Source organism: Telopea speciosissima, chromosome 1, assembly GCF_018873765.1.
Source record: "Telopea speciosissima isolate NSW1024214 ecotype Mountain lineage chromosome 1, Tspe_v1, whole genome shotgun sequence".
NCBI lineage: Eukaryota > Viridiplantae > Streptophyta > Magnoliopsida > Proteales > Proteaceae > Telopea > Telopea speciosissima.
Window position 1 is genome coordinate 76,496,093 of NC_057916.1, and position 27,105 is coordinate 76,523,197.

A 27,105-nucleotide genomic window follows, 5' to 3' on the forward strand; every position below is an offset into this window, starting at 1 on the left:
AAAAATGGTCTGCTTTAAAAATGATACCAGCAACCATATATGACCAATCAACATCTCTTACAGGCCAAAGTAGAGCTGCTGAGCTGGGGGGGGAAAGCAAAACTTTATCAATCAAAAAAGAAACTGGGAAAAGCCGCCATTAAAGGAGCTAGAAGCTATAGGTTTCTGCAATAAGGATCTGCTTTCAGCTTCATAATGAAGTTTCTCTAAACCTTCTAACAACCACAATGTTTCAAATGTCCTTTATTTTGGCTCCATGAGCAGAGAGAGCTAGAGATGATTGTGTTCCATGCAATATTGTCTCCTTGTTCCCACTTTAGATTTGACAATTGAGAGAATCCATCAATGGAGATCATTAAAATGAATGTCCTCTCTTTATTCTACATTTCTTCCGGACACCAAATAATGACTTTCACGTCGACCCACACAGAGAGAGAGAAGGGGACAATGACTCAACATAGATAGGATCCTACGTAGGTAGGGGTGTCAATCAGTCGGTTTGGTTTGGTTTTTTCAATTTCAGTGTAATTTTTAGGAAAATTGAAACCGAATCAATAAGGATTTTTTGATTTCGGCTCGCTTTTGGTTTTATTGCGGTTTGGTTTTGTGTCGGTTTCCGGTGTATAATAATTGGTTGATAGTGGTTTGAATTCGGTTCGGTACCAGGTTTTTTAAAACAAATTGGGTTCGATTTATGCCTATTTTTTTCTCTTTCTCTTTCTCTTTCTCTGTTCAACTACATAAAATATTTCATTAGCCCCACACTTAAAAAGGAGATCAATGGAAGAAGCATTGTTACAAATCAATTTCCCTATTTTCATAATCTCATACTCATTGATTTGTAACAATTTCCCTTACAACCATAAATTTGCTCAGTAATATTGAAATCAATTCAATTATTTATAATCTTATACTCATTATTTTTTTATAGGTTTCATTCGGTTCGGTTTTCAGTTTGTTATCGGTTGGTCCGGCGTGGTCTGGTTTTCAGCCGGTCTTGTCACATCTCAGTCCCAAACCAATCCAATAAGGATCGGTTCGGTTTGGTCTAGGGTTTTTTCGGTCGTTTCGGTCGGTCCTAACAGTTTGGGCTGGGTTTTGACACCCTTATACGTAGGTATGAGTAGATCGTTCTTTTGTGTTGGGAACAGAGTTTTAGTAATCGGTATCGGGTATGGTATCAGGTCAGATCGGACAATTTTACTCATAAATTTCAATAAAAATTGGTTTTACCTACATTTTCACCCCTCCTCAGTCCCCGGCCTTGATCGGTATCGTATCGATCAAGAATCGGTAACGGTCTGTACCGATACGAATTGATCGATTCGATACCAATTCCTTGAACTATATCACTACTGATATCGATACGATCTGCCAATCCGATATCAATTCCTTGAACCATGGTTGGGAGGGTGGGAGTGGACTATGAATTACTATAATTACAGCATTTAGGATAGGAGAAATAAATTTAGTATCAATCATCTCATATATTGCAGATCTTTATCCCCTGCAATTCCCTGCCCAGTTCAATTCCCCTAGTGCCCCTAACAAGGGGGGCACAATGACCATTCCACCCTTGCACAAACACTCTGCCCAAATGGGGTTCACCCACGTCTTATTATAGGTACTAGGGAATTGGACCAGGCAAGGAATTGGAGGAGATAATTTTCCTATATACTACACATATGCACAGCAAGGGTGTCAATTCGTCAATTCAGGTTGGTTTGGTCCAGTTGAACCGATTTTGGGCTGGTAGCCCACAGTTAAATTTCAACCAGTTTTGATTTTGGTTCAGTTGGGATCTATTTTTTATTAGATTGACAGAACAGTCTCTTATCGGGCGTTACCAGTTCCATTTCGATTTTTCATATGTATGTAGTTAAAAATACTAAAAAGGGCAAAAGGTCTCTACTTGGTGTTGTTTCCTACGACCTCTCATAGGGCACCACAAGATGATGCCTCTACCCCTTGGGTAGATACTCAGGCATGCTCACCCATTAGCCCAAACACTTGTGTAGAGACCATGTGACCAAGTAGAGATCTCTTGCCCATACTAAAATTAATGATTTTTAATCATCATCTTCTTCTTCTTCTTCTTCTTTTTTGTTCTTATCGGTTTCAGTCCGGGTTTTATATCTGTTGGGATCAATCGGTTTGGTTTGGTTTTAATTTCCATTGATCTCATATAACCCCAAACCGATATGGTTTGGTTCGGTCTAAACAAGTCGATTTCAGTTGTTCCACTGGTTGGGCCGAAATTGACACCCCTACAAGCAGCAGTCAGCACTTGTCTTACTATCTTATCTACTTCCATTTAAAGCACAAAGAGAGGCATTTCTACAAGCAAAAGGGACAGGTGTTAGTGCATGTACATGCAACTATCACCAAACTCACATCCATATGAGCATAAAATTTGTTTTTGGCCACCTCAAACGGTGATGTGGCAATCTTGATCATTGGATGTCTAGGAATATGCATGCATGGACATACATTCTCTCATGTGTGTCCATGCAGACCCAAGTGTAATCTCACTCTCTTGATAGTTAATAGTTTTAGATATTTCCTTTTTTTCTAATTTTAATACCCAACAAGTTTTTTTTTTTTTTTGGGTAAGATACTGAGCAAAGTTCAGATTTGAAATTTGACATGTAACAAAGGTACTAGAGACCCACAAAATTTCAGCTTCATAGAAAGAGCAAGTTTATTGGACATGGTGATCTTTTGTTCACATAAAAATGATCTCATAAGTTTAACAAATTTTATGAAACAATTTTTGTACTTTAGTCTCTTTTGGAAATAAATTTTGTTAGACATAAATATATATATATATATATATATAAAAGGGTGCATTTTGCTATCACCAAAGTGATGAAGTAAGATATTATAACCTTCTTTTTAATTACATCTTGTCTTATTCTCAAAAATTATTTAAATTAGGCTAAAAAAATGTTTTTCAAAATAACTTCGAAGTGATTCATCATTATATTGATGGATCACATGTTACTTTTAGACAAAGAACAAGTGCATTATATTGAATGGAAAAAAAAAATTTAAGTTACAATTTTTTTTTGGAGAAAGATTTTCTCCACCAGTGAAGTACCTCTTACACACAAAAAAATAAATAAATAAAAAGAGAAAAAAGTAGGATTAATCCATCCATCTAAAGTCATTATTACTCTATCCTACTGTACGAAATTGATAATTAATGCCTCCCTAGTGTTATCCATACCCATTCTAAGATACCCAAATGCCAAACCCATAGGCAAGCGCACTCCATTCACCATGTGGGTGAAAGGAAATTGCCCCCTCTCTTTTTCACTAACTTTGATTACAATAAGATTTTTTTTGGATACAAAATTTAATTGATGAAATTATTAGAATTAGTATCATTGAGGAATAACATACTCAAATATTTCTTTATGTTAAAAAAAAAAAAAAAAATCATGATACACTTTAGAAAATACACAATATAATCACACTTCAGGCATGAATAATAATAATACATGAATTTAGGGATAGGCAAACTGGCCACGTGCAATGAGCTAGCAGTAGGCACCAATGGAGATGCAAGACAACGCAAAATATATGAGGGGCAGGGGAGTCATTTCAAAGGGGAGGGGGAAGAGAGAGATAGACACAACGCACACATAGGCAATGTGACCAACCTTTTCCAGTGAATTTATTAAGGGAAAAGGTTTTCTAAGCCAGCCAACCAACCACGAAGGGCACACAAGCGCCTAGACTCAGCATGGGCCGAAATGACCTCCCCACCTATCATTAAGGCAGAAATTCTACCCTAGTTGTTGTTTACCCATGCACTCCCTTTGGTCCTTGCACCATGCTCCTGGACAACGAACACATCCCCAAACAATATTTACGTGAGAGAGTGGAGAGTACCCTACTTGCTCAATGAACCCTCTTCCTTATCAAATATCATTAAAAGAAATGTATGATCAAAGTTAACATTCAAGTAGGGTGTCAAACGGTCGATTCGGTCCGATTTTGGTTAGGTTGTACTAATTCTCAGGCTGAAAATGGGTGAAATAGAAAGGAAACTCGGTTTTGATTTATTTTTATTTTTTCTTATCGGGCTGTTATAGGTTTGATATGGGGCTCAGCCCAATTTGATTTTGATTCATCAATATACTTTAAGGGCTGATGTTCTCTGTGCCGTAGCGCAGGTTGCACCCAAACACATGGGTTTTCGCCCACCCTAACCCCCTAATACCCAACCCATGTGTCTAGGCGCAGCCTACACCCCAACACATAGAACATTTGGGGATATACTTTAAACAACTACGGAGAATTCATGGGTTTTTTTCCTAGTTATTGGGTTTGTATCGATTTTTCAATATGTCAGGTGCAGTCGGATTTTTAATGGATGTTGTACTCCCCAAATGGAAACCGACTCAATAAGAAATCAGTCCAGATTGATTTGGGTTTGTCGGTTAGGTTTGGTTGGTTTGACAACCCGAGGCCTTCATCATATGTGTTAATTATATGGAAAAAAGAATTATGTCCGTGAATGTAGCCTACACCAGCACTCCTTAATCTATATCTCTCATCTCCCTATGAAATGATACTTCTACCCCTTATTTTGAAGAGGAGAGACATTGACACATGGGAGTGCTGGCGTACACCACAGTACTTCCGGACAGAAAACTACTCCCCTAATCATATCCTAAAGGAGACGAAAGTGTGGGTATTTAATTAACATTTCAATATAATATATTATAATGAGAATTGATGATTTCCTCAGATTCTTTCCTGTTTTTTAGACTTTCCTAACCCGGCTCTGTCATAGTTTCTATTTTTGACAATGACTTTAGATTAGTTTATGGATAGAGATGACATTCCCAAATCCTTCATGGGAACCCATAGCTTATACTAATAATATAATCTCTGTTACTTCATCCCTAGCTCACATTCCCTCTTTATATGAGTTCGCATGTATTAATGCCTTAAAAAAAACCAAAAAAAAAAAAAAAAAAAGGCCTGGCCTTTGTGCATGAGAGAACAGCCGTTAGACTAGTGGGCCCAAATCCATGACAAGCAAGCTCTAAACCCAAATGGCCCATATCCAAAAAGAATGTCTGATGGAGCCCCACGGCCCCCACCTGTTAGGCTCTGTTATTCTATTAATGGAGGAGACTATTGAAACGAATGGACATTATTAAGAAAAATAAGTAGGATAGTTATTGGTGTCCCATGAATTTGTGATGTTTAGGGAAAGTCACAAAACAGATCTTAGCTGTTTGTTTTATTTTTTTATTTTTACTTTTCAAGAAAGAACGTTACCTGGGCCTATGTGGTGCGCTGCCCTTGTGCCCAAACATAGAGGTGGGCGAAATGACCATCGTACCCCCATGGAAAGGTGGATTTTTTGGGGACACGACAGTCAGTTCACCTGCCCCTGTGTCTGGCGTAGGGGCATCACAACACACGTGCCTAGGTAGTGTTCTCTATCCATTTTTTTTTTTCCCCATATAAATGGTCTACTTTTTATCAAGAGAGTACACAATAATGATTTGAGTAGGGAGAAAGTTTTCCTCCACCCATAGAGGACAATTCACTCATCATCATAGGGTTCCTATAGGGTTTTAGCATGTTCCCAAAATATCTTCCCGATGCTCTCACTCGCCCTCAATGAATGGGATCCCATTCATTCACCGTGGGTGGAGGAAAACTTGGTCCAGTAGTACATACACATGAAGAAGCTAAATGAGATGCAAATTAATATGAGGGGAGGTATTTGATTGAATTTAACTCTAAAATTTGACACATGACGACTAATCTAAAGCCATGTCCTCTCTATTCAACGATAAGAAGAGATAATTCTGTGCATCTTGTGAGGTTTATAAAAGTAAGATACTCTTGTGATAATAGTATGGGTAAAAGATTTGGGCAATGCCAGCTTCATTTCAAAATTGTATACAGTCACTCCTCATAAGACTCATATTATTGTAGCACCCCTTAAAAATATCTCATATACCCTCTCTATTCTTCTTATTTTCTCATAATACATCTCCTCTAAGGTATGAAACTGCACATTGTCCGTGCAAACCCTCTTCCTAATAATATTTATGGGGAGGGTCTAGCGAATAATATAATCTACATGGTATCGTCAGAATAGTAGAGAGAGAGAGAGGGGTGTGTGTCAGTGTGGGGTGACATTTACGTAAGTTTTTTCGTAATATTTTGTCAAGTAAATAACAAGGAGTGGAATTCTCTAATTTGACAAAACACACTAGTCTCGGACATAGAAATCATTATTTCAAACATTTTGCCCTATGGACTAAGTTTTCCTTCAGCCACGATGAATGGTTTCTCATTCACCATGGGTTTTTTGATCGGCGTGAAATGATATCGGAAGGATATTTTGTGAACGTACTAAAACCATATAGGGTTTTGTGAACCCTAAAATGGTAGCTGAACATTCACTATGCTGTGAAGAAAACTTTGTCCTTGCCTTGTAGAGGGGAAATTTATTCTATTTTTGAGATATGGAACTATGTTTCGTTGACAATGAGAGAAGAGAAGGATGATTTTTTTGAAAAAAGAACGTTAACTAATTATGTGGTTCCTATGTCCAAATACAAGGCCATGCAAATACTCTTGCATACGTTGTTATTGGCCTCTACGATGTAGGCGTTACATGACTAGACAACGATATCTTGCTTTTTTTTTAATAGAATAGGAGGATGATTTTTTTTTATTTTTTTTTGGGGGACAAAAAATAGGAGGATGATTGAGGGATGAGGAAAAAATTAGGTAGAATCATTGTTTTGATTCTTAGATTTGAATATTGTAATGTTGAAATTGGACCATTTGATGTTTACCACGTGTAAGTCACTTCTGAAAAGATCATGGTATGCTAGGGTTTTTTATTTATTTATTTGGGTAATGGTATGTTAGGTATTTTCACTAGCTAGTAGAGCATGGTTCATGATCTCGGATCGGTATCGGTCGAGGCCGATCCTGAGATTTGACCGATACGAAAGGGTTTGACTATATCGTTACTTGGATCAGCCAATCCGATCTGATCCGATCCGACTGCATATTTTTTTATTTTTCAAAGTTTGTAAGTTTTGTTTTTTAGTTTTTATATTATCTAGACCGATATTGACCGATACTAACCGATACCAACCGATATTGACTGATCCGATCTAGATAATATTGGTCGATCCGATTCCGAGATCAAAACATTCACTAACTTTGACCGATACATGACCTAATCCATTAAAAAAAAACAAATTTTAGGGGTTTTTTTGACTGATCTTGACCGATTTATACAGATCCAATCCTGATCCAGAAAGGTTTTTGGCAATGACTGATACCAAGTCCGATACCTGAATTTTGAACCTTGCTAGCTACTGTTGGATTGAACCAGCATATCTCATAATCTAAATATCTTTCATTTTTTTCATTTTTTTGGGGTGAACTGCATATCTCATATCTTTCGATGCCTTTAAAATAATTTCCCAAAGAGCAGAGATTCTAATCCAATAGCATGAGAAGAAGGTATTTATAGAATCTGGTGGTCTTTATCGTCATGCCCCTTATGTATTATATTATTATTATTAAAGGGAAATAATGGTTTGAGATATTTATCCTTAGAAAGTGATGAAAATCTAAAAAGAGAAGAAAAAGACGAGATGAGACTTTCGAAAGCAATTTATCGTAACGATAAAACCGAAGAAAAGTGACATCGACGGAGAGCTCCTTCTTTTCTTTTATTATCTTTCCCTTTCTCTCTTTCTCGAATTTAGTTCGTGTTGCTGTCAGCTGTTGGATTGTGTCGCATATATCTCTAGACGTGTAGCGAGGTATATGTGGAACAATTCGTTAGATGCCCTAGTAGCATTTTGGGTTCCATAGAGACAATCTTGATCCAAAAAAGATAAATAGAGAAAGGAGTTTAGCGTCTCTAGAGAGTCCAACACGCCTAGGGTGTGGTCAACTGTTAGACTGTGCCACATATATCCTTAAGCGTGCATCAAGATATGTATGGTATAACACATCTTCAACCGCTGAATGCCCTCTAACAGCATCACAACACCCTAGGTGCTGGGCCCCCTGGAGATGATTCTGGTCCCGCTTTTTTTCTCTTCTTCTTTTTGTATTTTTACACCCTATCTTTCTCTCTTTGTGTCTCTTTTTTGTACTGCTAACCCTACTACTAGGTGGAAGTGGGGAACTGTTTCAGTGAGAGAGAGAGAGAATGGAAGGAAAAGATAGTTATAGGCGAGAAGATCGAAATAAATGCATGTTTTGCTTTCTATGGAAATCCCCAAAAATTCCACGTCATTATTTCTGCACGAATCACAATGCAATCTAAATTTTACTCTCTGATTGCCCTTTTCTTTTCAACCAACGCAGATCCCGGAAGGAGAAAAACAGACAAAAGAAAGAAAGGAGAATCCCGATACGGGAAAAAGGAACCATCGGATTCCAGATTATTTATAAACTACATCCAAACGCCAGCATATAACATAAAAGTAATTTCACGTCCATGATCTCAGAAATATTGTATAGTTAAGGTTTGTTTTTTTAATATTTTATTTTTCAAAAGGAGGAAAACGTTTCCCTCCATCTGCATAGGACTGTTTATCGCAAAACACCCTTGCAATGCCTCTCTAAATTAATTTGAGAGCTTGACACTTGGATGATGCTTCATCCAATGGTGTGAGATTGATTGATTTAGTTTTTTTTGTCTTTTTCTTTCTTTCTTTTTGAGTTTGACACTGTTGGATGTTACACCGATCCATGAATTGAGTTCTCCAACCCACACTATAGTGCATTAGAGAGGATTTTTCCTACCTCTCTCCCTTACCACACTACAGTGATGGGATGAGGAAAACTCAATCATATCAAAATATTCTGTTAGAATGTGTTATGAAAAGATAAAGGGGCAAAATTTTGTAGTCTGCTCAAGGTTTTAAAATAGGAAATCGAGATTTGATTCGGTTTGGGTTGATTCTGATCCAATTTCATTTTCGATCATCAGAATTGGTTGAGAATCGGCTAGATCCGCCTAATTCTTAGAAACCCCATTGGATCACCATCCGGAATGACAATTGTCATGAGATTCCAATTTGCAACATATTCACTTGATAGATTTAATCTATATTTATCTAAACTCTCTTATGCGATACTTATTTCCTGTTATGTGCCTAATGGGGTCTATTCTAGTGTATGTAACCAATGGAAATCGTCAATGCAGCTCAAAAGACCTTCGATGAATTCTGGTCCATATCCAAGAATCAAGCCCTGGCGTTGCACGGTTCTGGTATGGCAGAGCAGCAAGTCCCGTGACAATGGACAAACCCCCCTTTGAGTTACAAGAAGATCAACTGCGATGCGGCCTTTTCTTTGGACCCCCCTAGAGGAGGTTTGGGTATGGTGATTCGTGACTCTTTGGTTCATCTGGAATTGGGCATTTCTGAGCCAAGCACCTTATCCAGCGCTCTTCATGGTGAAGTAGAGGCGGTTCGCAAAGGGTTACTCGAAGCCAAGGCTAAGGGGTTCAATCTGATCATGGTCAAATCAGATAACTCCTCTATGATCCATGCCTTGAATAATTCAATGTCTAGCTTCCCTCTTTGCATTGCCGGAATTATGTCTAATATTTATCAATTGATTCCTCAGTTTATAGATTGTACTTTTGCTCCTATATCTAGGGATGCAAACTTAGTGACACATTCCCTAGCTCGTAAGACATATTGGCCTATTTCCACTCACTGCCTTCAGGATCTCTGTAATCAGAAAGCCTTGTGCTCCTCATGCCCTGCTTTTCAATAAATTTACTTCTTACCAAAAAAAAAAAAAAAATTTATAGTATAAGGGTGTTAGATTGGGCCATCCTAGTAACGAATAGGTTAAAAAGTCTTGATCTAACATGTTCCATGAGTTTTGGTGCTTTTGACGTATCAATCAAGTATCTAACATTTTTTTATTCTTAAATAAAGTAAACGTGCATCTTTCCTTTTATCTTGACTTTTAAAATTCAAATCACCCTCTTAAATTTCCATTTCATCTTTGTTTAGAAAAAGGGTTTCCTACAAAGTCAATGTGAGAGGAAAATAGTACAGGCATGAGAACAATGGTGTGGTACAATCATGATTTTAGTGCATGGTATTCGATCAAGCATGAGTCACCTTCAAAACCAATATGATACCAATTGGGATATATCAAACAAGTTTACCCTTAATTTTACTAAAAATTCAAGTTTCTGACGGTGTTACCCCTATTCCATATGGGTGACTAGCGATACCAATATCTCAAACCATGAGTGCAATTGGTAGAGTTTGGAGCGTAAAAGTCAACCTATCGGGAGGTCTCGGGTCCAAGCTTCCTAGTTTTCACTCCCCCCTCCCCCCCCCCCATTGAATAGGATAGAGTAGGTACTTTATTTAAAAAAAAAAAAAAACTGGCATCATGGGGAAACTCTTTTCCATTTAATTATTAACAAATCTGCTATTAGGGAGGCTTTGGCCATTAGATCATCTTTACTGGAGGCTATTTTTAGAGGGTTTCGACTATGTGCAACTGGAGTCTGATAACAAGAGCATCATCACTCATCTACAGGGAGATTTATCTTCATCACCACTCAACCTCCGTCCTATTTTATAAGATATTACTTATCTTTCCTCTTATTTGGAAAGATGTAGTTTTCATTTTATTCGAAGGGAGATAAATAGTTAACTCTTGACAAGAAAGGCCCTTTCGATGACGTGTACGATAGTATGGCTTATTTCCGATCTATGGATCTTGGAGTTATGTAATCTTCGGCCATGAGTTTCCATGTTACTAAATAAAGTGCTATTACCCCCAAAAAAAAATGATTCTTTTAATTATTAATCATATGATACATTTTGTCTAAAATTAATCACAAAATTAATGGACTAATTAAAACATCAAATTATTGGAAGAGATACTTAGACTAAAAAAAATACCTAATTTAAAATTTTACCATAAAATTGGCCAAATCCGTATCACATACATCAAATATCATAGCTGATTGAATGAATTATACATTGATGAATTCAAGATGGTTGTGTAGATATTAGAATAAAATGAAGATATTAAAGAAATAATATAATATTAATAATTAAATGATCTTAATACATTACTTAATACTTCACTAGGCATGGTGACAAAAAGAAAACCTTTATATTATCATTTAAAAAAAAATTATGGTAATGTTATATTTTGTTGAAAGAATAAAAAAATATCCTATACGGCTTTACCAGTATTTGGATAGATAAAGGATGAATACAAATTTCTGAAAAAGATAGATGAGGAGTGAGGACTTATATTTTTTGTTGTTTATCCAAATCCACTATAACGGATAAATGCAAAATCCGTTTTCCAAAAATAATTAAAGAAAAATAGAAAAATGCTTTTGCTCTGTTTTCTCTTTCTCTCTCAACTGTTCTGGGCGCCAAAGCAAAAGTGCCGTCAGACTGAACAGTGCACTATGCCCTAGAAAACTTTGCATGGGAAGGGGACGATAAGGACTTGTAGACTTGTAGTTGGAGCTTCCATGAAGGTGAGTGGGTGACTGGGTGAACCACTGAACCACTGAACCCCCCTCTCTCTCTCTCATCCTTCCTTTCATTATTATTATGTGGTGTTGTATTGTTCTGAGGACACATACACTGTAACACTGACCTTTTCTCAGAAAGTCTCAGAGCACCAGACCCTTCCTCCAATGGCGTCTTCTGTAATTTCTTCTCTCCCCTCGGAGTCAGAAATTTTTGGCCCTGACTGGTGAAAAGTGATTTCCCTTTAATTCAAACTTATAGTTTTTAAAGGAATTTCATTAAAAAATAAAATTAAAAAAATTCAGGGCCTCTGTTCTTCTTTCGCAGCTTCCTCCTATTCTCTTCTTCGGCTCTTTTGCATTTTCTCTTCATGAGCTTCCAAACTTCAAATCTTTAATGGGTTTCTGCTTAGAATTACTTTTGTTATATGGGTCCGGTTGATTGAAGAACTGCTATCGGAGGGTTGATTTTTTTTTTCCTGTGGGTTTTTAATTTTGTTGAAGGTTCTTCAAGCTTGTTTTAGTCGTACTTCGTTCTCCTGAGGTTTTGCATTTCTTTAGCAGAAGTTTCGGGTTTTAGGTTTGCGATCGGTCGGTAAGAGTTGAGAATTGAGACCGTGAGAGAGTGGAGAGTACAACTGTGTTGCACCTTTAACTTTTGCTTTTTCTCTCTGAGATTTTTGCTGTTGTCTGTCAGCTTTTGGCCTTTTATTTCAGTTCTTCCCTTTCTCTTTCTCCATTTTTCTCTTCCCGATGAAGCTTTGTAATCTAGGGTTTTGTAATCTGTGTAGAGTTCAAACTTATAGCTTTAATTTGGGTCCTGTGTCTTGAAATTTGAAATCCTTTTTTGGCCAATTTAGCTCTTAAATATCTGGTGGAACTTCCTTATTTAATTATCAGCAATGGGCTTCTTTTTTTATCCTTTTTTTAAAACTCTCTCTCTCTAGATTCCTTCTCTTTTTGTTTTCTTGTGTCATTCGTCTTCGCATTTCTTTTTGGACGTTCCAGTTCAGAATTTTGCCTTTCTGCTTCGTTCCAAAGAATAAGAAAAAGAAGCATTTCATCTTTAATTTAACTTGCGCTACTTCCTTTGAATTTTCCTTCGAAGAAATTCGAATCTGTGTTCTTAGTACGATTCAGTGCCGAAGCTATCCTCCGAGTCAAGAAGACGTACTCCTCGGACATCTAAACCTAACATTCAACTGCATTTTGTGTTTGGATTACTGTTCAAGTTCTGATGGAAGTATTTTGTATAGGATTTTAGTATTAAATTTTGAAATAAAGGGGTTGTGATTTGGTTCAGGGTACTTTTAGTTTCATTATGATCGTAGCTCTAACCTTCGTTCACGTACCTTACTCATATCAAATACCTCTATCGGAATCCCAGTTATGAAATGGTCTTCGTTCAGATCATAGTCTGCCGATCTCTTTACTTTCGAATATTATGAGAGGCTGAGAGCCTAGTGGATTTCTCCAAAGTTGTGGATAAGGAAGCTTTAGGAGGTTTGGTTTATCCATTAACAAGTAGCACAAGTGCGTGTGTAATCAATTGATAAGTAAATGCATGGATGGGAGAGATGCCATGGCGTTACCTGGGTCTTCATCGTATTATAATATGCTGCAGCAGCAGAGAGGAGTAGCAGGGTCAGGACCTGGAGCTCAGACTGGGTTGCATGGACCGCCTGGTTTTCGTCCATTGTCTAGTCCAACCATGCCGATGCAATCAAATATTGGTGGCAGTTCTGCTGGATCGACATTTCAAGTAGAGCCTTCGTCGGCCATTTCACCTCATAGCGGTAACGTGAGTGTTTCAGGTCCAACTGGGGTTTCGCAAGGAGAGCCTGTTCGGAGGAAAAGGGGTAGACCTCGGAAGTACGGCACTGATGGCACCGTATCATTGGCGTTATCTCCCTTGTCCTCCTCTGCTCCTCCAGCCTCTTCAACCGCACCATCTCAGAAGCGGGGTAGAGGGCGGCCTCCGGGGACTGGCAGGAAGCAACAATTAGCTTCTCTTGGTGAGTAATCCCAGATTTTTAATTTCTTCTCCGTAGACATTGTAAGGAATCCTCGAAGTGGATCTTGTTTCAATTATTCTCAACAGAGATCAATTTGAAAGTTTCGATTTCATAGATTTCTGTTGCCCATGAGGCATTGTTCTTCCTGTGTCGGGTATCTTAAATTTTAGGCTGTATCATGCAGACTATTTGTATGTTGCTACTGTTTAATTTCGAAAACCAGAAGCATTACTGATCTTGATAGAAGACTAATTATTATTATCAAATACCAGTATCAATTTCTAATGGGGTTCATAGGATTTGTGATCTTTGTTCCCCCAATCTTGTTTGTTGACAGGCACTAGTGGCATGTGCCAACAAGAAGTATTTGTTTTATATTGAGATTTCATCTATACACTTAGTTCTGGAGTTCCCATTTTGATGTATTTGGCTCCAATTCATGCCAACATTTCAGTGGTCATGGCTTCCCTTGGGTTAGTGCCGTGCCAACATTTCAGTGATATCACTCTTTCTTGTACCAGACTTGGGTGATTGTGAAAATCCCCTGGCTATTTATATGAAGGCATTTTGGTTTTGTCACTTGTTAGCTTTAACTGCTTACAGTTGTTATTTTCATCCATTATAAGGACAGTGAGAGATGAAGAAGGGATGGTTTATCAGAGCTTTTCCTAAGAAGCACCATGTTAGGCTCTGTTCTTGATTATTCTTCCACCTTTGCTCCATCTGCACTTGTGTACCCCAAAACAGAAACAACATTGTTCTTTCTCTGCATGCCTTGAATGCCACCGTTAGGCCTATTATGTCCTATAAGCTAGTTCCTTTCTTCTGGTTCTGTTTTCTTGTTTTATTACTGAATTTATTCTGGAGTAACTATAGTCTTATTTTTTCACATTAGCATTTTTTACTTTTGGGTGTTTTAGTCACATTTGCAAATGACTTATTGTCTTGTTAGGTGAATGGCTCTCTGGTTCTGCTGGAATGGGTTTTACTCCACATATCATCACAATTTCAGTAGGGGAGGTATTCCATATTTCTATTACTTTTTATTGTTTCCATACGCTTGAAATTGCACGTTAAATCATAAACCGTTAGCTTTCTCATGAAGGGGAAGCTTGCTTAGTTATTTAGTTAACCTCGGCTCCCCCATAAATGGTACCCTATCGTGTTCTGATACTTAGAAGTCACAAGACTGTCCTTCAGAAGATTTCAGAAAAGACAGCGATGCGATCATTGAAAAGAATATGGATAATGCTTAACATGATGTGGCTCTAGTGTGTTCTTCCACTTCCCCACAATTTTTTGTTTATAGGGCTTTAATGAAGATAGGATTCCTTTTTCCTTTCCCAACACATTACTTTGTCACTGTAATTTCTCGGAACTGGTGCAGTTAAAAAGCCTTCAATCTTGCTTGATGATGAAATTTATTTTGCACCTCACCTTTTGGAACTTCTATTGGCTTTATAGCATCTCTTGACTGCATTTGGCTGTGAAGTATAATAACTTGAATTTGTGTATCATCTCATGCAGGACATTGCTACAAAAATAATGTCATTTTCACAACAAGGGCCAAGGGCTGTATGCATTCTTTCAGCCAATGGCACTGTGTCTACGGTGACACTTCGTCAACCTTCAACTTCTGGAGGGACTGTCACATATGAGGTTCATGCAGTTTTTCTTTTCATGAGAATAGTATTTGGCTGTTGATGCATCACTTATTTTTAATTTGGTGGTCTTGGGAATTTACATTGGCCAGGCAAAGAATTGTCTGCAACCTGCTATTTACTTCAGAGATGTGAAACAGGGTATCAAAAACATGAGAAGTTTGTTTGTGTTGAGGGTCATACACATTTACCAACCTAGGATCAGGTCTGCAGTTAAAAAAATACAATGCTTGCTAAATATTTGGTGTTGCAAGGCCGTTAAGATTTATCTGTGCTTTCAACTTTCAGTACTTAAAATCGTCACTTGTGGGAATGGAATTTTTGTATGTTTTGTTACAAAACATTTCAGATAATCAACAAAATACATTTTCTGGATATGATTTGCCTTGCATTTATATTTTCTTACCAATATGTCTCTGCCTGTTTGTTGTGTGCTTGTGAATTAATTTCAAAATTACAAAATAAATCTGAACTGAATCTACAAAGAGTTGCATAGAATACTTGGTACATTACCCAGGGAAAGTTAAAGACTTGTATCTTGAATGCGGTTGTCAGTTGTGGTTGCAGATGCTACTCTGTGTTCGGTTGTGATTCTTTTTTTCCCTCCCCTTGAGATATTTGCAATATCATTTGCGTATTGTACTTTTTCTATCATAAGAAGAAAGGATGCCCTCATCCTACTCTGCCTTAATTGGACTAGTATCAGCAGCACCTTCAAGATTTTCTCAATTTTCTTGTATTCTTCCCATGCATACATAAAATTCTATAAATGAGAGCCTAGTGGAAAAGATGGATATCAACTGATGATTGTGATTCCATTCTTAGGCTTTCTCATCCATCTTAAGCTACCTTTAACCCCAAACTACTTTTAAAAAAAAAGCAAAGAAAATTAACCCTGGAAATTTGTTGGCCCTTACAATTATTTATCAATAAGCCTAAATATTAATTGTTATTATTGTGTGGCATAAATAGTGTATACTGTATGCAATGAACAAGAATAATTTTTGACCAATGGAACTTCTTTCCTTTAGCAATGCTGTAGTGCAACTTCTTTTTGTCATGTCAACTTATTTAATTTGTTTTAATCTCTGTAGGGTCGTTTCGAGATATTATGTTTATCAGGATCTTATATGCTCACTGACAATGGGGGATCCCGCAGCCGAACTGGTGGTCTTAGTATCTCCCTTTCCAGTCCTGATGGCCGTGTTATTGGTGGTGGAGTTGGAGGAATGCTTATCGCAGCAAGCCCAGTTCAGGTAAATATTCCGACCTTTATAATATTGTGTATCCCACCTATAATTATGGAGGTTTACTTTTGGATGAAGGTATTTTAAAGAAAAGAAAAGGACTTTGTTTCCCTTTAAACTACCAAAATTTTGGAACTTTGGATGAGTGGATAAGACCTCCCACTGTTATAAAAGTTTGCTTCGACATTTTGTTTCCAAAAATTTGAAGGTCTTTTTGTCCTATGTTGTGTTTCTTCATGTGTTTTATACTTATCTTAATGAAGAAACTTTGTTTTCCATGTATTTTATAACTTAGATATTTAATGTTATTGTTAAGTTTATGATATTAAACATAAACAATGGAAGAGAGTAAAGGAAGAAGAAGAACACAAGTTTTACGTGGTTCAGGCCATAAGCCCTACGTCCACGGATCCAAGGCCTACACAGCCATATATTTCATTATGATCGAATGAATCTTACATCAATTGGCACCCAAATATATAGAGGATGAATGCACAATTACAGGAGGTAAGTATAATAGGATATTTTAGGGTATCACCAACAATCTTGGTGATCAAATCAGGAAACATATTTGGTAGAATATCTTAGATATGGGAGATAATTAGGGAAGCCTTATCACCAGCGAATCTTGGTGGCCCGGTCATAGACCCGGTCCACCCTTATCTTCAATATACATGTTAACATCCCCCTGCAAGCGAAACTGGGGATCGTCCTTAGTGAGCTTGACCCGAAAAACTTCAAAACGTGAAACAACAACATGCTTGGTGCGGTGGTGACAGTTTTGCATTGAACCAGCGTTGCACAGAGCTGATGAGGAACATCAGTATTGCATAGAACCAACGTGTTTGGAGGCCATGATGAAGCCCTCGACCTAAGGCACGCCCCCAATAAGGGACCTCAACTCAGGGCACTACTCAAGGACGGCAGGAACAAAATAGAAAGAGAGGAATAAAGTGAATAAGTTTCGTTTCGTGGCCCAAATGGGAATCAAAGAGAAAAAGATATGGTTAGGAGTGCTACAGTAGCACATCAATGAGTTTGGAATATGGGTACGGGTGAGATGGGAAAAAGTTAAAAAACAAAAAAAAAAAAAGAATGGAAGCGAAATAAAAAAAAGGAAAAAGGTAAAGTCCGTTTCAAAAGTTGGGTTGGGTAGCCCAGAGAGAGAGAGAGAGAGAGAGAGAGAGAGAGTTGCGATGTTGGAGGGATTTTAGGCTGGGATTAGAGGGAATTTAGGCGGAAAAAAAAAGAAAAAAAATGAAAGTCAATTTGGGAGGGATGGGCGGTTTCAGTGGGAGGGATTTTAGAGAAAAAAGATAGATACATACATGTGAAAAGACAAAAAAAGGAAAAGGAGAAGAATGGGTTCAGTGGGAGGGATTTTAGAGAAAAAAGATAGATACATACATGTGAAAAGGAAAAAAAAAGGAAAGGAGAAGAATGGGTAGATGGGTTGAGCAAACTAAAAGATAGGAAAAAATAAAAAACGATGAACGTGGGTGGGGGATTAAAAAAAGAATAATTGTATTAAATAGGGAAGGGAAATTGGGATTGGGATTTGCGGTGGGACTGATTGGGGTATTCGGGTAAGGATGATTTGTGGACAATTGTAGCGGTGATAACGATACAGACAGCGGTGATTGCAAAGGCCTCTAGAGGGCTGCAATTACAACCTCAGGTAGGATAGCACGATCAAGACCGGAAACCAACAGCAGCAAGTGGAAGACAAAGATCGAAGAGGGTCGAACCTTTAAGCTGATACCATGTAAATACTTTCAATATTAGATGTTTAATGTTATGAAATAAGTTTGATATTATTAATGAATGTAGATGGCTTCATCAACAGAAAAATGTTTTTTTTTGTTTTTTTGTTTTTTGGGTGGGGGGTTACAAGCTAACAATAAATTGAACAAGAAAATGAATAATGCAATTAAGCATTGGTGATAAAGTAATAGAGCATTTGGGAACTGGCTGTTAAGAATGGGCTACGTCTGTAAAACAAACCAGACATTATAAGAAGTAAAAGATAAGCAAATGCCCAAGGAAAGGGAAATTACAAAGTTCACAACCAATTGTAGACATGGATGGGTCCATGCTAATATGTTATAGAAGATGTCTCACCCATATCATCAGTATATGAAAATTTATGAAATTTTTATGTCCCCCTCCGCCCCGCCCAAAAAAAAGTTACATATGTTCCCAGTGTTATTTAAATGCTTGAATAAGGTTAGCAGCAGATTGGGTCTGGCTGTATCCTCTATTAATCTTGTGTAATAGTTTCTGCTTAGATTGGGTCGGGCACTATCGTCTAATAGTCATGTGTAGTAGCAGCAGATTTGGGTGTCTTTCTCAATGAGTTTATGGGTTTATTGTGCTGATTGATGGTTGTGCAAACATTCTCATCATTTCTGTTTCTCGGGTGCTACAGTTCTCTGCAAATCTACTAAGTTCTATGGATGTTTAAAAATATGGAATGGTCAGTTTATTTCAAAAACCCATATACATGTTTGAATCTTAATTATGTAATGTGGTAATTTTTGTAGGTGATAGTGGGTAGTTTTGTCTACGGCGGTTCAAAATCGAAGAACAAGACAGGAGCAGGTGCACAGTCGGAGCCAGATTCTGATCTACAAACCGGTGATAAATCGGGTGCCCCTTCCAATCAAACTCTGACCCCTACTTCGATGAGTGGGTGGCCAGGATCTCGGCCGGTGGATATGAGGAATTCCCACATCGACATTGACTTGACACGTGGATGACAATTTCAGCAGTTTATGTGGCACATTTTGTACATGTCATCAAGTAGTGTGGCAATTAGAAAGGACATGGTGGCCTAAGAAATTTCCCTCTTTTGTTCACCAATGGATAATGTGGTTTGTACTAACATATTTTTGTAGCATGGGTCAAGCATTCTGAGGCCCCTCAAAACGATGGTAGATTAGTGAAATTTAGTTAGGTTCTTCTTGCTTGAGATCTTGTATTCACTGTATCTTGTAGACGCATCTCATCTCGAATGTTAATCTTCCCGTGAGTTTTCAGAGGGTGGAGATAATCAAAATCCTGAGCCCTATTAATTCTGTGGCTGAGTGTAGAACAAATCTTGTCCAAACTCCATACCTATCAAAACAGAATGGTAGAAATGTAAGAGAGCTAACTAGCTTAGCTTGGCTTTGTTGGTTCAGACTCTGTGTGGGCTAACAAAGTATTTGTGTCCATGGCATTTGGTCGTTTGAATCTGATCATAGCTTAACCATACAGTATTTGTTTGGACCAAGTTTCTCTGCACCGGTGGTGAAGAGGAATATCTTTTTTGCAACCCATTGGTGCTATTGCTGGTTCACAACTCCTAAACAGCCTCTCCTGCGAAGCAGGGGTAAGGCTGTGTACATTTGCTCCTCTCAAACTCTGCAATCTCAGGAGCCTTGTGCATGGGGGATGCTCTTTTTAATTGCTGCCATCAGATTGTACATAGAAGGATTATTTTTGTTTTGGGAGATGAGAGATTGGGAAAACATTTCTCTTCTCCAAGGGTGAAGGAAAAGCTGAAGTCCTATTCGTTTGGTGTCTGTTTGGTGAAATGGTTTAATCCATGAAACATTTAGGTGGTGTTTGGTAGAAAGGATTTCTATTAAGAAGAAAATTAACTTCAATGCTATAATAATGTTGAGGGAGAAGCATTCCCTATGGGAAAGCTCAGGGGTCATGCGTGTGCGGCAGTCAATGAGAGAGCGTGTGCTGGCATCTCGGGGCCGGGATTTCTGTTTTTCATCGCCGTGAGGCAGTCATTTCACCCCCTACTGTGTCTAGGCTTGGCCCCTATGTCCCCCCACAAAGAACTTTTCTCATAGTGTTAAATAAGCAACTAGGAAAAAAAATCAACAAAACTAAACTCAGATAACCTAATACAACACAAACCTCATCTCCCAATAATCCTAGATTTTCAAAGTCATGTTTTGCCATGTGGAAATTCCTTGATAGGCTGAAACTTGACATGTGGGCAAGAGAGTAGGAATCCATTTGTGCACAAAGTTTAAGCTCCATCTGATCTAAAGTGTGCTCATGCGTGGGGGATTAATTTTTCCTCCTACCTATCCCTGAGTTGTTCTGGGCAACTTAGAAAAGGACCTGGCTCTCCTCCAGCCGTGGCTGGAGCTGGAGGATCCAGACCAGCAAAAAGGGGAAGAGGGGGGGGGTTGATCATTTCATAGGGGGCCCACCTGTGAAATGACACAAACACCCCTGTTTTTGCTGGGCTAAATCCTCCATCGATTCCAATTCCAATCGGATTAGAATTTATGGTTTTTTTTAAAGTTTTCAATTCAAAAGACTTGTAAATCTTGTTATTACAAGAGACAAGTTTCAATGACACAAAATGATAAAAAATGAAGATCAACAAACATGACAAAATCAACAAGAGATTGCAGGAACTGGTATTAATCGGTCAGCTCCAAATTCAAATTCTAAAACCATGACTTACATTCCATTAGGGAGCTGAATTCTGTGATCCAATGGGATATCAAAATACAAAGACAAAGTTGAAGCCAGAAGGAATCAAACAAAGGAAAATATAATCCTTTTTTCCCCCTTATCTTTGGACAATTTAAATTTCGAAATGGGTAGCCCAACTCTAATGAACATGGGATATCATCCACAATTAGGAAAGTCAAAAAGGAGTTCTATCTTAAATTCCATTCATTAACATGAGATTTTGCTGTCATAAAACTTAAGTTTGCCTTCCGACAATCTAAATGTGGGAAACATGAGATGTCAATATCCAAAACTATATTTTGATTGATTTAAGGAATATGATGCCTTCTAACCACACAAAAAAAAAAAAAAAACAGAAGAAGGAATATGATGCCTTCTCATATCATGTTAAATAAAGAGACATAACCTACAAAATACCATTTAAGGGGCCAATTGAAAACCTAAGGCATCAAATAGAGAGAGTCACGGGTATATCAAGATACATCCTAAATCCCAGATAATCGATGTGAGACTATACCTCTATAACTCCCAACATCTCAACATATATATCCTCGAAATCTCTTGAAACTTGGCTAATGTCTAACTACTGTTGCCTGTGATGCAGCACAAGGTTCTACTATCTTTTTCCTTCCTCTCCTTTATAGAAATTTTGGTGGATGCTTATGTATTTTTCAAACCATTTTGTAAGATAAAACTGTTTCCTTGTTAGAATCATTTTGCAGATTACTAATGTGGTAGTACTGGGTTCCAAGTTTGCTGATCTGATTGACTAAAGGACATTAGGCATTGAGCACTACCCTCAATACTAGAGAGTGCAAAGCTGTAGATAATGTAAGCTTAGGATTTCTCCTCATCATTGCACTGCAGTTCTTTCACCTGTTCAAAATTCAGTTTTACCACAAAGAGAATGTTTGGGAATATCATAATCTAGTTATCAAATGATGAAAGATTTTGAATGCTAATATCACTAGCATTAGCATTATTAACCTTTAGGGATTTTTTGGTAAGATGGCTAACGGATCACCTATTTTCCCTTTTTAATGGGAGTTATCCATGGAAGAAGATGTGTGACTTTCTGTAGGTCATGCTTTGTTGAGATGAAGGTTAAGAGCATCAACATCCATGTCAAGTCTGCGATTAGGACTCGCAGAACCATGCAAATCGTCGCCTCCTCTTATTTCCTTGATTCTATGATTCCTTGTCTCAGGTTTGAGATGGTATCAGAGCCAGAGGAATATTGATCTTGAGTTTTAATTAATGATGATGACACTCATTACCAAAACTAATCTTGATTTTATTGATGGATCTCCTAAAATATGGCTAAGGATCCCTCAGATATGAATCTAGTTCTTTGAAAAGGTATGATAATATGGTATAATCTCCGAGTGTTAATTCACTATCCAAAGATATGAAAGCCAATGTGATTGAATCTGGTTCATCCTGTGATATTTGGTTGGCTTTAAAAGGATATCTCTCTAACAAAGATAACTGTCTGTGACTGCTTATTTTACTAAATTGAAAGCCCTGTGGGATGATTTATCCAAACCCCTACCTGATTACCAACACTGAGATGGCCAATAATCTAGTCATTGGATTCCCTATCTCTGGAAAGAGAAGACAGTAATAAGACAAATTAATAATAAAGATATAGTCGCAATGGTAAGGTTCTCCGTTTCGACCTTGTGGTAGCAGATTCAAGTCCGGAAACAGCCTCTCCACAAAGCGGGGGTAAGGCTGCATACATTATGACCCTCCCCAGACCCTGCAGTGGCGGGTGCACAAGCCCTTTTTTATAGTCGCAATGCAGCCACCAATTCCAAGTATCTGAACTTACATCAATGACTCACACAACATTTGATCACAAGAACCTGAGATATCAACCATAGTAATTTTATCTTTGGATCTCATCATGTCACAAATACCTCACATTCTTTTCAAACCCCAATAACAGGGATATAATGTATTAATAAAACCCGTCCCCTAAATAAATGACATGGTTTTTTTACAGCTCTATATTTATATAATCACAATCTCAGAAACATAGATTCGTTTATGATTATTTGCAGATCTTTATTAATCAACATGGAAATGGAATAACATGCTTCCCCATCTCAGCTCCTAAGAGACGCCCAATAACTTCTTTATACTCTTCTGCAGAACAAATCACAAGAGAGATGTAATATATATAACACTACTCAAATGAGGTCCTAGACATGTATCCATAAAATAAAACAACAGCTTAACAGGTTGTTTACACCATTGAATCAAAATCCAAGGAAACAAGTGGTTAATTATTCACCTCAATGCTAAGAGGAGAAGTGGTAGGCGCGTAACGGTCAACCACATTTCCGTCCTTGTCAACCAGGAACTTCGAAAAGTTCCATTTGATGCCGCCTCCAAATATACCCCCTTTTCTCGACTTCAAGAACTTGTAGATTGAAGCAGCATTGTCACCATTAACATCAACCTAAAACATGAAAGAGGTAAAGATTTCTCCATTTTTTTTAATAGCTTTTGCTCAGAGTATCTTGATGCTCTACTATGATAAAAACAAAGGCTGGAGAAAAGATGATGAACGCATAGAACCACTGGATGCCTAATTCACTCAGCGGTGGATCTAGAATGTGAAAAACTTTAAAATCATCAGTTTTAGGATCAAAGCAGAGTTGTAGACTACGTAAAATCCAGGGTTTATCTTATGGGGAAGGAAAGCTCAGTGTATCTTTATGCAGAGCAAAAGACAATTAGGCCGATGTACGACATAAAATCAGAGAGAATTCTATTTTGACTAAGGCAGCAAATCCAAACTAAGCAACAGTTCTACTCGAATGGCTTGAGAGTCTGACTCACTAGAAAGTGGAAATTTTTGACAAACACCTCTAACCATTCCATATCATAATCCCTACCCCATAATACGGCCATCCTTATATACACATGCTTCAAATGGACTGCATATGCCCAGATCCTGTATGAACCTCAAACAGAGAGTCCTTTGTGGATACATACATAGTAATGATTCTAACAATTACTGTTATTTATCAGAATTGAGTTAAAGCTCAAGTGAAATGAATACTTGCATATATTAACTATAATTCCTTCGAGCTTTAAATTTTTAAGACACTGAAGCCACTATATAAACTCAACTTCACTAGCTACATCTTTATTTTTCCTTTTTAACAGGTTCCTAATTCTGTCCTTTAATTTTTTTACACCTCTCCTCTTGTGAAGTATCAGAAAGCCCCTCAAAAGAATGCTATCCAGAAACCCGTTAATAATTTGTAATTGAGCGAGGGAAACAAAGACCTTTATGAGGGGGTTTTTTCAGATGTTTTCCTAATTTTTTGGAGACAAAAGTCGGGGCAAGTTTACACACAGAAGGAACAAATATGCCCGGAGTAATTTCCTATATGATATGAGCATGTCAGTTTACTGATGCCAGGAAAGCAAATCAGGCAGGTAGTGTGTGAAGGGATCTAGCTGAAATTGGTGCATGTTGGTTAAGACTGCCATTTAATACTAAAGGGAGACAATACTCAGATTTCCCGTTGTGGATAATCATACAGCATAGCTAAACATGGAGACACTGACAATCTAAATTACTATGAACTTATGGGCACTCTGGCCTCTTGTGGATTTCTTTAGAGAAGGGGTTTCACTCTATTCTCTTATTTGTCATATAAGAGGGAAGATCTATAACTTATAAAGGTAATTGTAGAAGAGGTGTTTCCTCTGGAGACCAGAGACCTGAAGAAATATTGAAGGTTAACCTTCAATTTCTAAATTAATCATGCACCTAAGTAATGATTTGCTAAGCCCCAACTTAAATATCCAGTATCAAAATATAGGCGTGTATATTTGAGTGTAATTCCTGGATAATCAGTCTTTTTGATGAGATTTACTTTAAATTCATCAAGGAACATACAAATCCAGCGATGTCCATTGAATGTACAACCAACTCTATGAAGACTATGGCCACCTTGTATCATGCTCTTGATTCATCAGTACATTTGCTTCATGGAGGTTTTTCAAAAAGTAAGCCAGCAGGATAAGCCTACTGGGGTTTTATATCAAAAGCATAATTATGGACATAACTTCGGTTATGCCCTTCTGTGTAAGGATGTCTCCTTGATGCAGTATCTAGGAACCAATAGCAATGACAGGAGAATAAGAATAGCTTGCAGTTTCAGGAATTTCAGAATTCCTAGTTTCTCTTATCACTGCAATTATGGATTGTAAGGATTTATGAAACCTAATTACTCAAGGTTTCTAAAAAGTAAAAACCCATCACCCCTAATCTCACAAGGATGTCCTCTTATGTTCAAGAAGAGTATTTGTTTTCCAGTTTTTTTTGTACCTCAAACTACCAAGGATCTTATGAGTATAATAGGATGTAAAAAAAGCTTTTGAGAAATCTATTATACTACCAGCACCAAATGAAACCAGAAAAAAAACATGAGGTTTTTTTCTTTCCTTCGAAATAGTCAAGTCATCACTATTTGAAGGATTTCAATTGTTTTTCCCCCTTACCTTGTCAAAGATTGGATACTCAGCTTTGAAGCGAGTGCAAGCGAACTCCATGATCTGATCATTAGTACCTGGTTCTTGCCCACCAAACTGATTGCATGGAAATGCCAGTATCTCTAGGCCTGCACCAAGAACATATAAAGTAATTCCCTAGTGGTTTATATCACAAACGTTACTGAAAGATGGTTGATTCTTCGAAATTAAGAGAACAAACATCTAATGAAGTTGCTCTTCTGTGAAAAAGAGCTCAAATCAACTCATTTTATTCACTTCCCCCACCCCCACCTCCTCCTCCTCCTGTCTAATAGTAATTATTAAAGATCCATCTGTATGGTCTCCCTGTGTTTGTGTGCGTGTGCCAAGATATAAGAACCAAAATCTGACCTTTGTCCTTGTACTTCTCATACACCTGACTCAGCTCCGTGTAGTTCGAATTAGTCAAACCACTACAGCAACCAATTAAAGAGAAATAAGTGATATAGAACAATAATTTAGTAGCACGGGTATTGAGTGTGACCATCAAGTAAAACTAATTACACAAATCCAGTGATCATTGAAAACCATGCTCTAAACTTTGGATGTCATTAAACAAAGAAAACCAAAATTAAGGCCACAAGTAGAAAAGAACTGCAAAAGAAACAAAAGAGAAAACAAAGAAAATATAATCTACCATTGGGAAGCAACATTAACAATCAACAGAACCTTTCCCTTATAAATGCTAAGATCCACATCATTTCCCCTAGCATCCTGCAAGCAAAAGCAAACCCAATAGACATATCACATGAATCAATCTCCAATTAATAACAATATCCCTTGTTATCTAATTCCCTAGCTTCAGCCAAAGGTGAAACTTTTCAAGGCCATCCAAAAAGGCGAAAATCTAAATTCTATGAAAAAAAGAAACCGAATTCAATTAACAGTTCTCACTATTTGGGTTAAACACAGAGTGTAAGACCACAAAGCCCATAATTTTACAATCGAATAACAGGAAAAAGAGGGGGGCGGGGGGGGGGGGGGGAGCATAAAGGATTAGTGATGACTCAGAAACCTATATGTTAAGTATTCAGACAAACCTCACTACTTCCCCTTCAAAAAAAAAACGAAGATGATTCCAGGAAAGATCACACCATTAAATGCATAGCAGAACAGAACAATATCAAATAAACCCACTAAAAAAAAATCTTTTTTTTTTCCCCTTTTAAGATAGCCAAAAACCATCGGAAGAAGCTGATCTCACAGTGTAAAAGTACGACAGAGACGCAATACAGATAGAAGTGACTACCTTGACGGTGAACTCATGCACGGATTTGTAGTTCTTGATCGATTGGCTAGCCATGGTAGAAGAAACTGATCTCACAGCATAAAACGAAGGTTATAGTGAGGGTAAAGGTGAAGAAGAAGATCCTGTTTTGAAGGACAGCAAAACCGGAAGGAAAGGAAGATAAATACTGTCCAAAGACGATAAAATTGGTCGCTGGTCAATGACAAGAGAATCGTTTCACATATGAAGTGCAGATATGTCAACCTTCTCCAATTGAAAATTATAAACGCTCCATGAAGTCAGACACTTAACGTAACAGATAACCTCGCTTCACTTGGATTTGGCTCCTGTCCTGCAGTGGCGG

The 27,105-nt window shown here is 37.7% G+C and overlaps 2 protein-coding genes across 2 annotated transcripts; one reads left to right on the plus strand and one right to left on the minus strand.

The window, feature by feature from the left end:
• Nucleotides 1-12,867: 12,867 nt before the first annotated feature.
• LOC122644021 (AT-hook motif nuclear-localized protein 9-like) lies at nt 12,868-19,450 on the plus strand. Its single transcript, XM_043837615.1, has 5 exons — nt 12,868-13,560; nt 14,513-14,580; nt 15,088-15,219; nt 16,316-16,477; nt 19,012-19,450. Exons 1-5 carry the CDS (start codon nt 13,110-13,112, stop codon nt 19,225-19,227), a joined length of 1,029 nt encoding a protein of 342 aa, XP_043693550.1. The 5' UTR covers nt 12,868-13,109; the 3' UTR covers nt 19,228-19,450.
• Nucleotides 19,451-22,809: 3,359 nt separating this feature from the next.
• On the minus strand, nt 22,810-26,925 carry LOC122649118 (probable phospholipid hydroperoxide glutathione peroxidase). Its single transcript, XM_043842484.1, has 6 exons — nt 26,763-26,925; nt 26,151-26,227; nt 25,865-25,926; nt 25,484-25,602; nt 23,256-23,423; nt 22,810-23,107 (listed from the first exon to the last, which is right to left on the minus strand). Exons 1-6 carry the CDS (start codon nt 26,814-26,816, stop codon nt 23,075-23,077), a joined length of 513 nt encoding a protein of 170 aa, XP_043698419.1. The 5' UTR covers nt 26,817-26,925; the 3' UTR covers nt 22,810-23,074.
• Between the last annotated feature and the right edge of the window lie 180 nt (nt 26,926-27,105).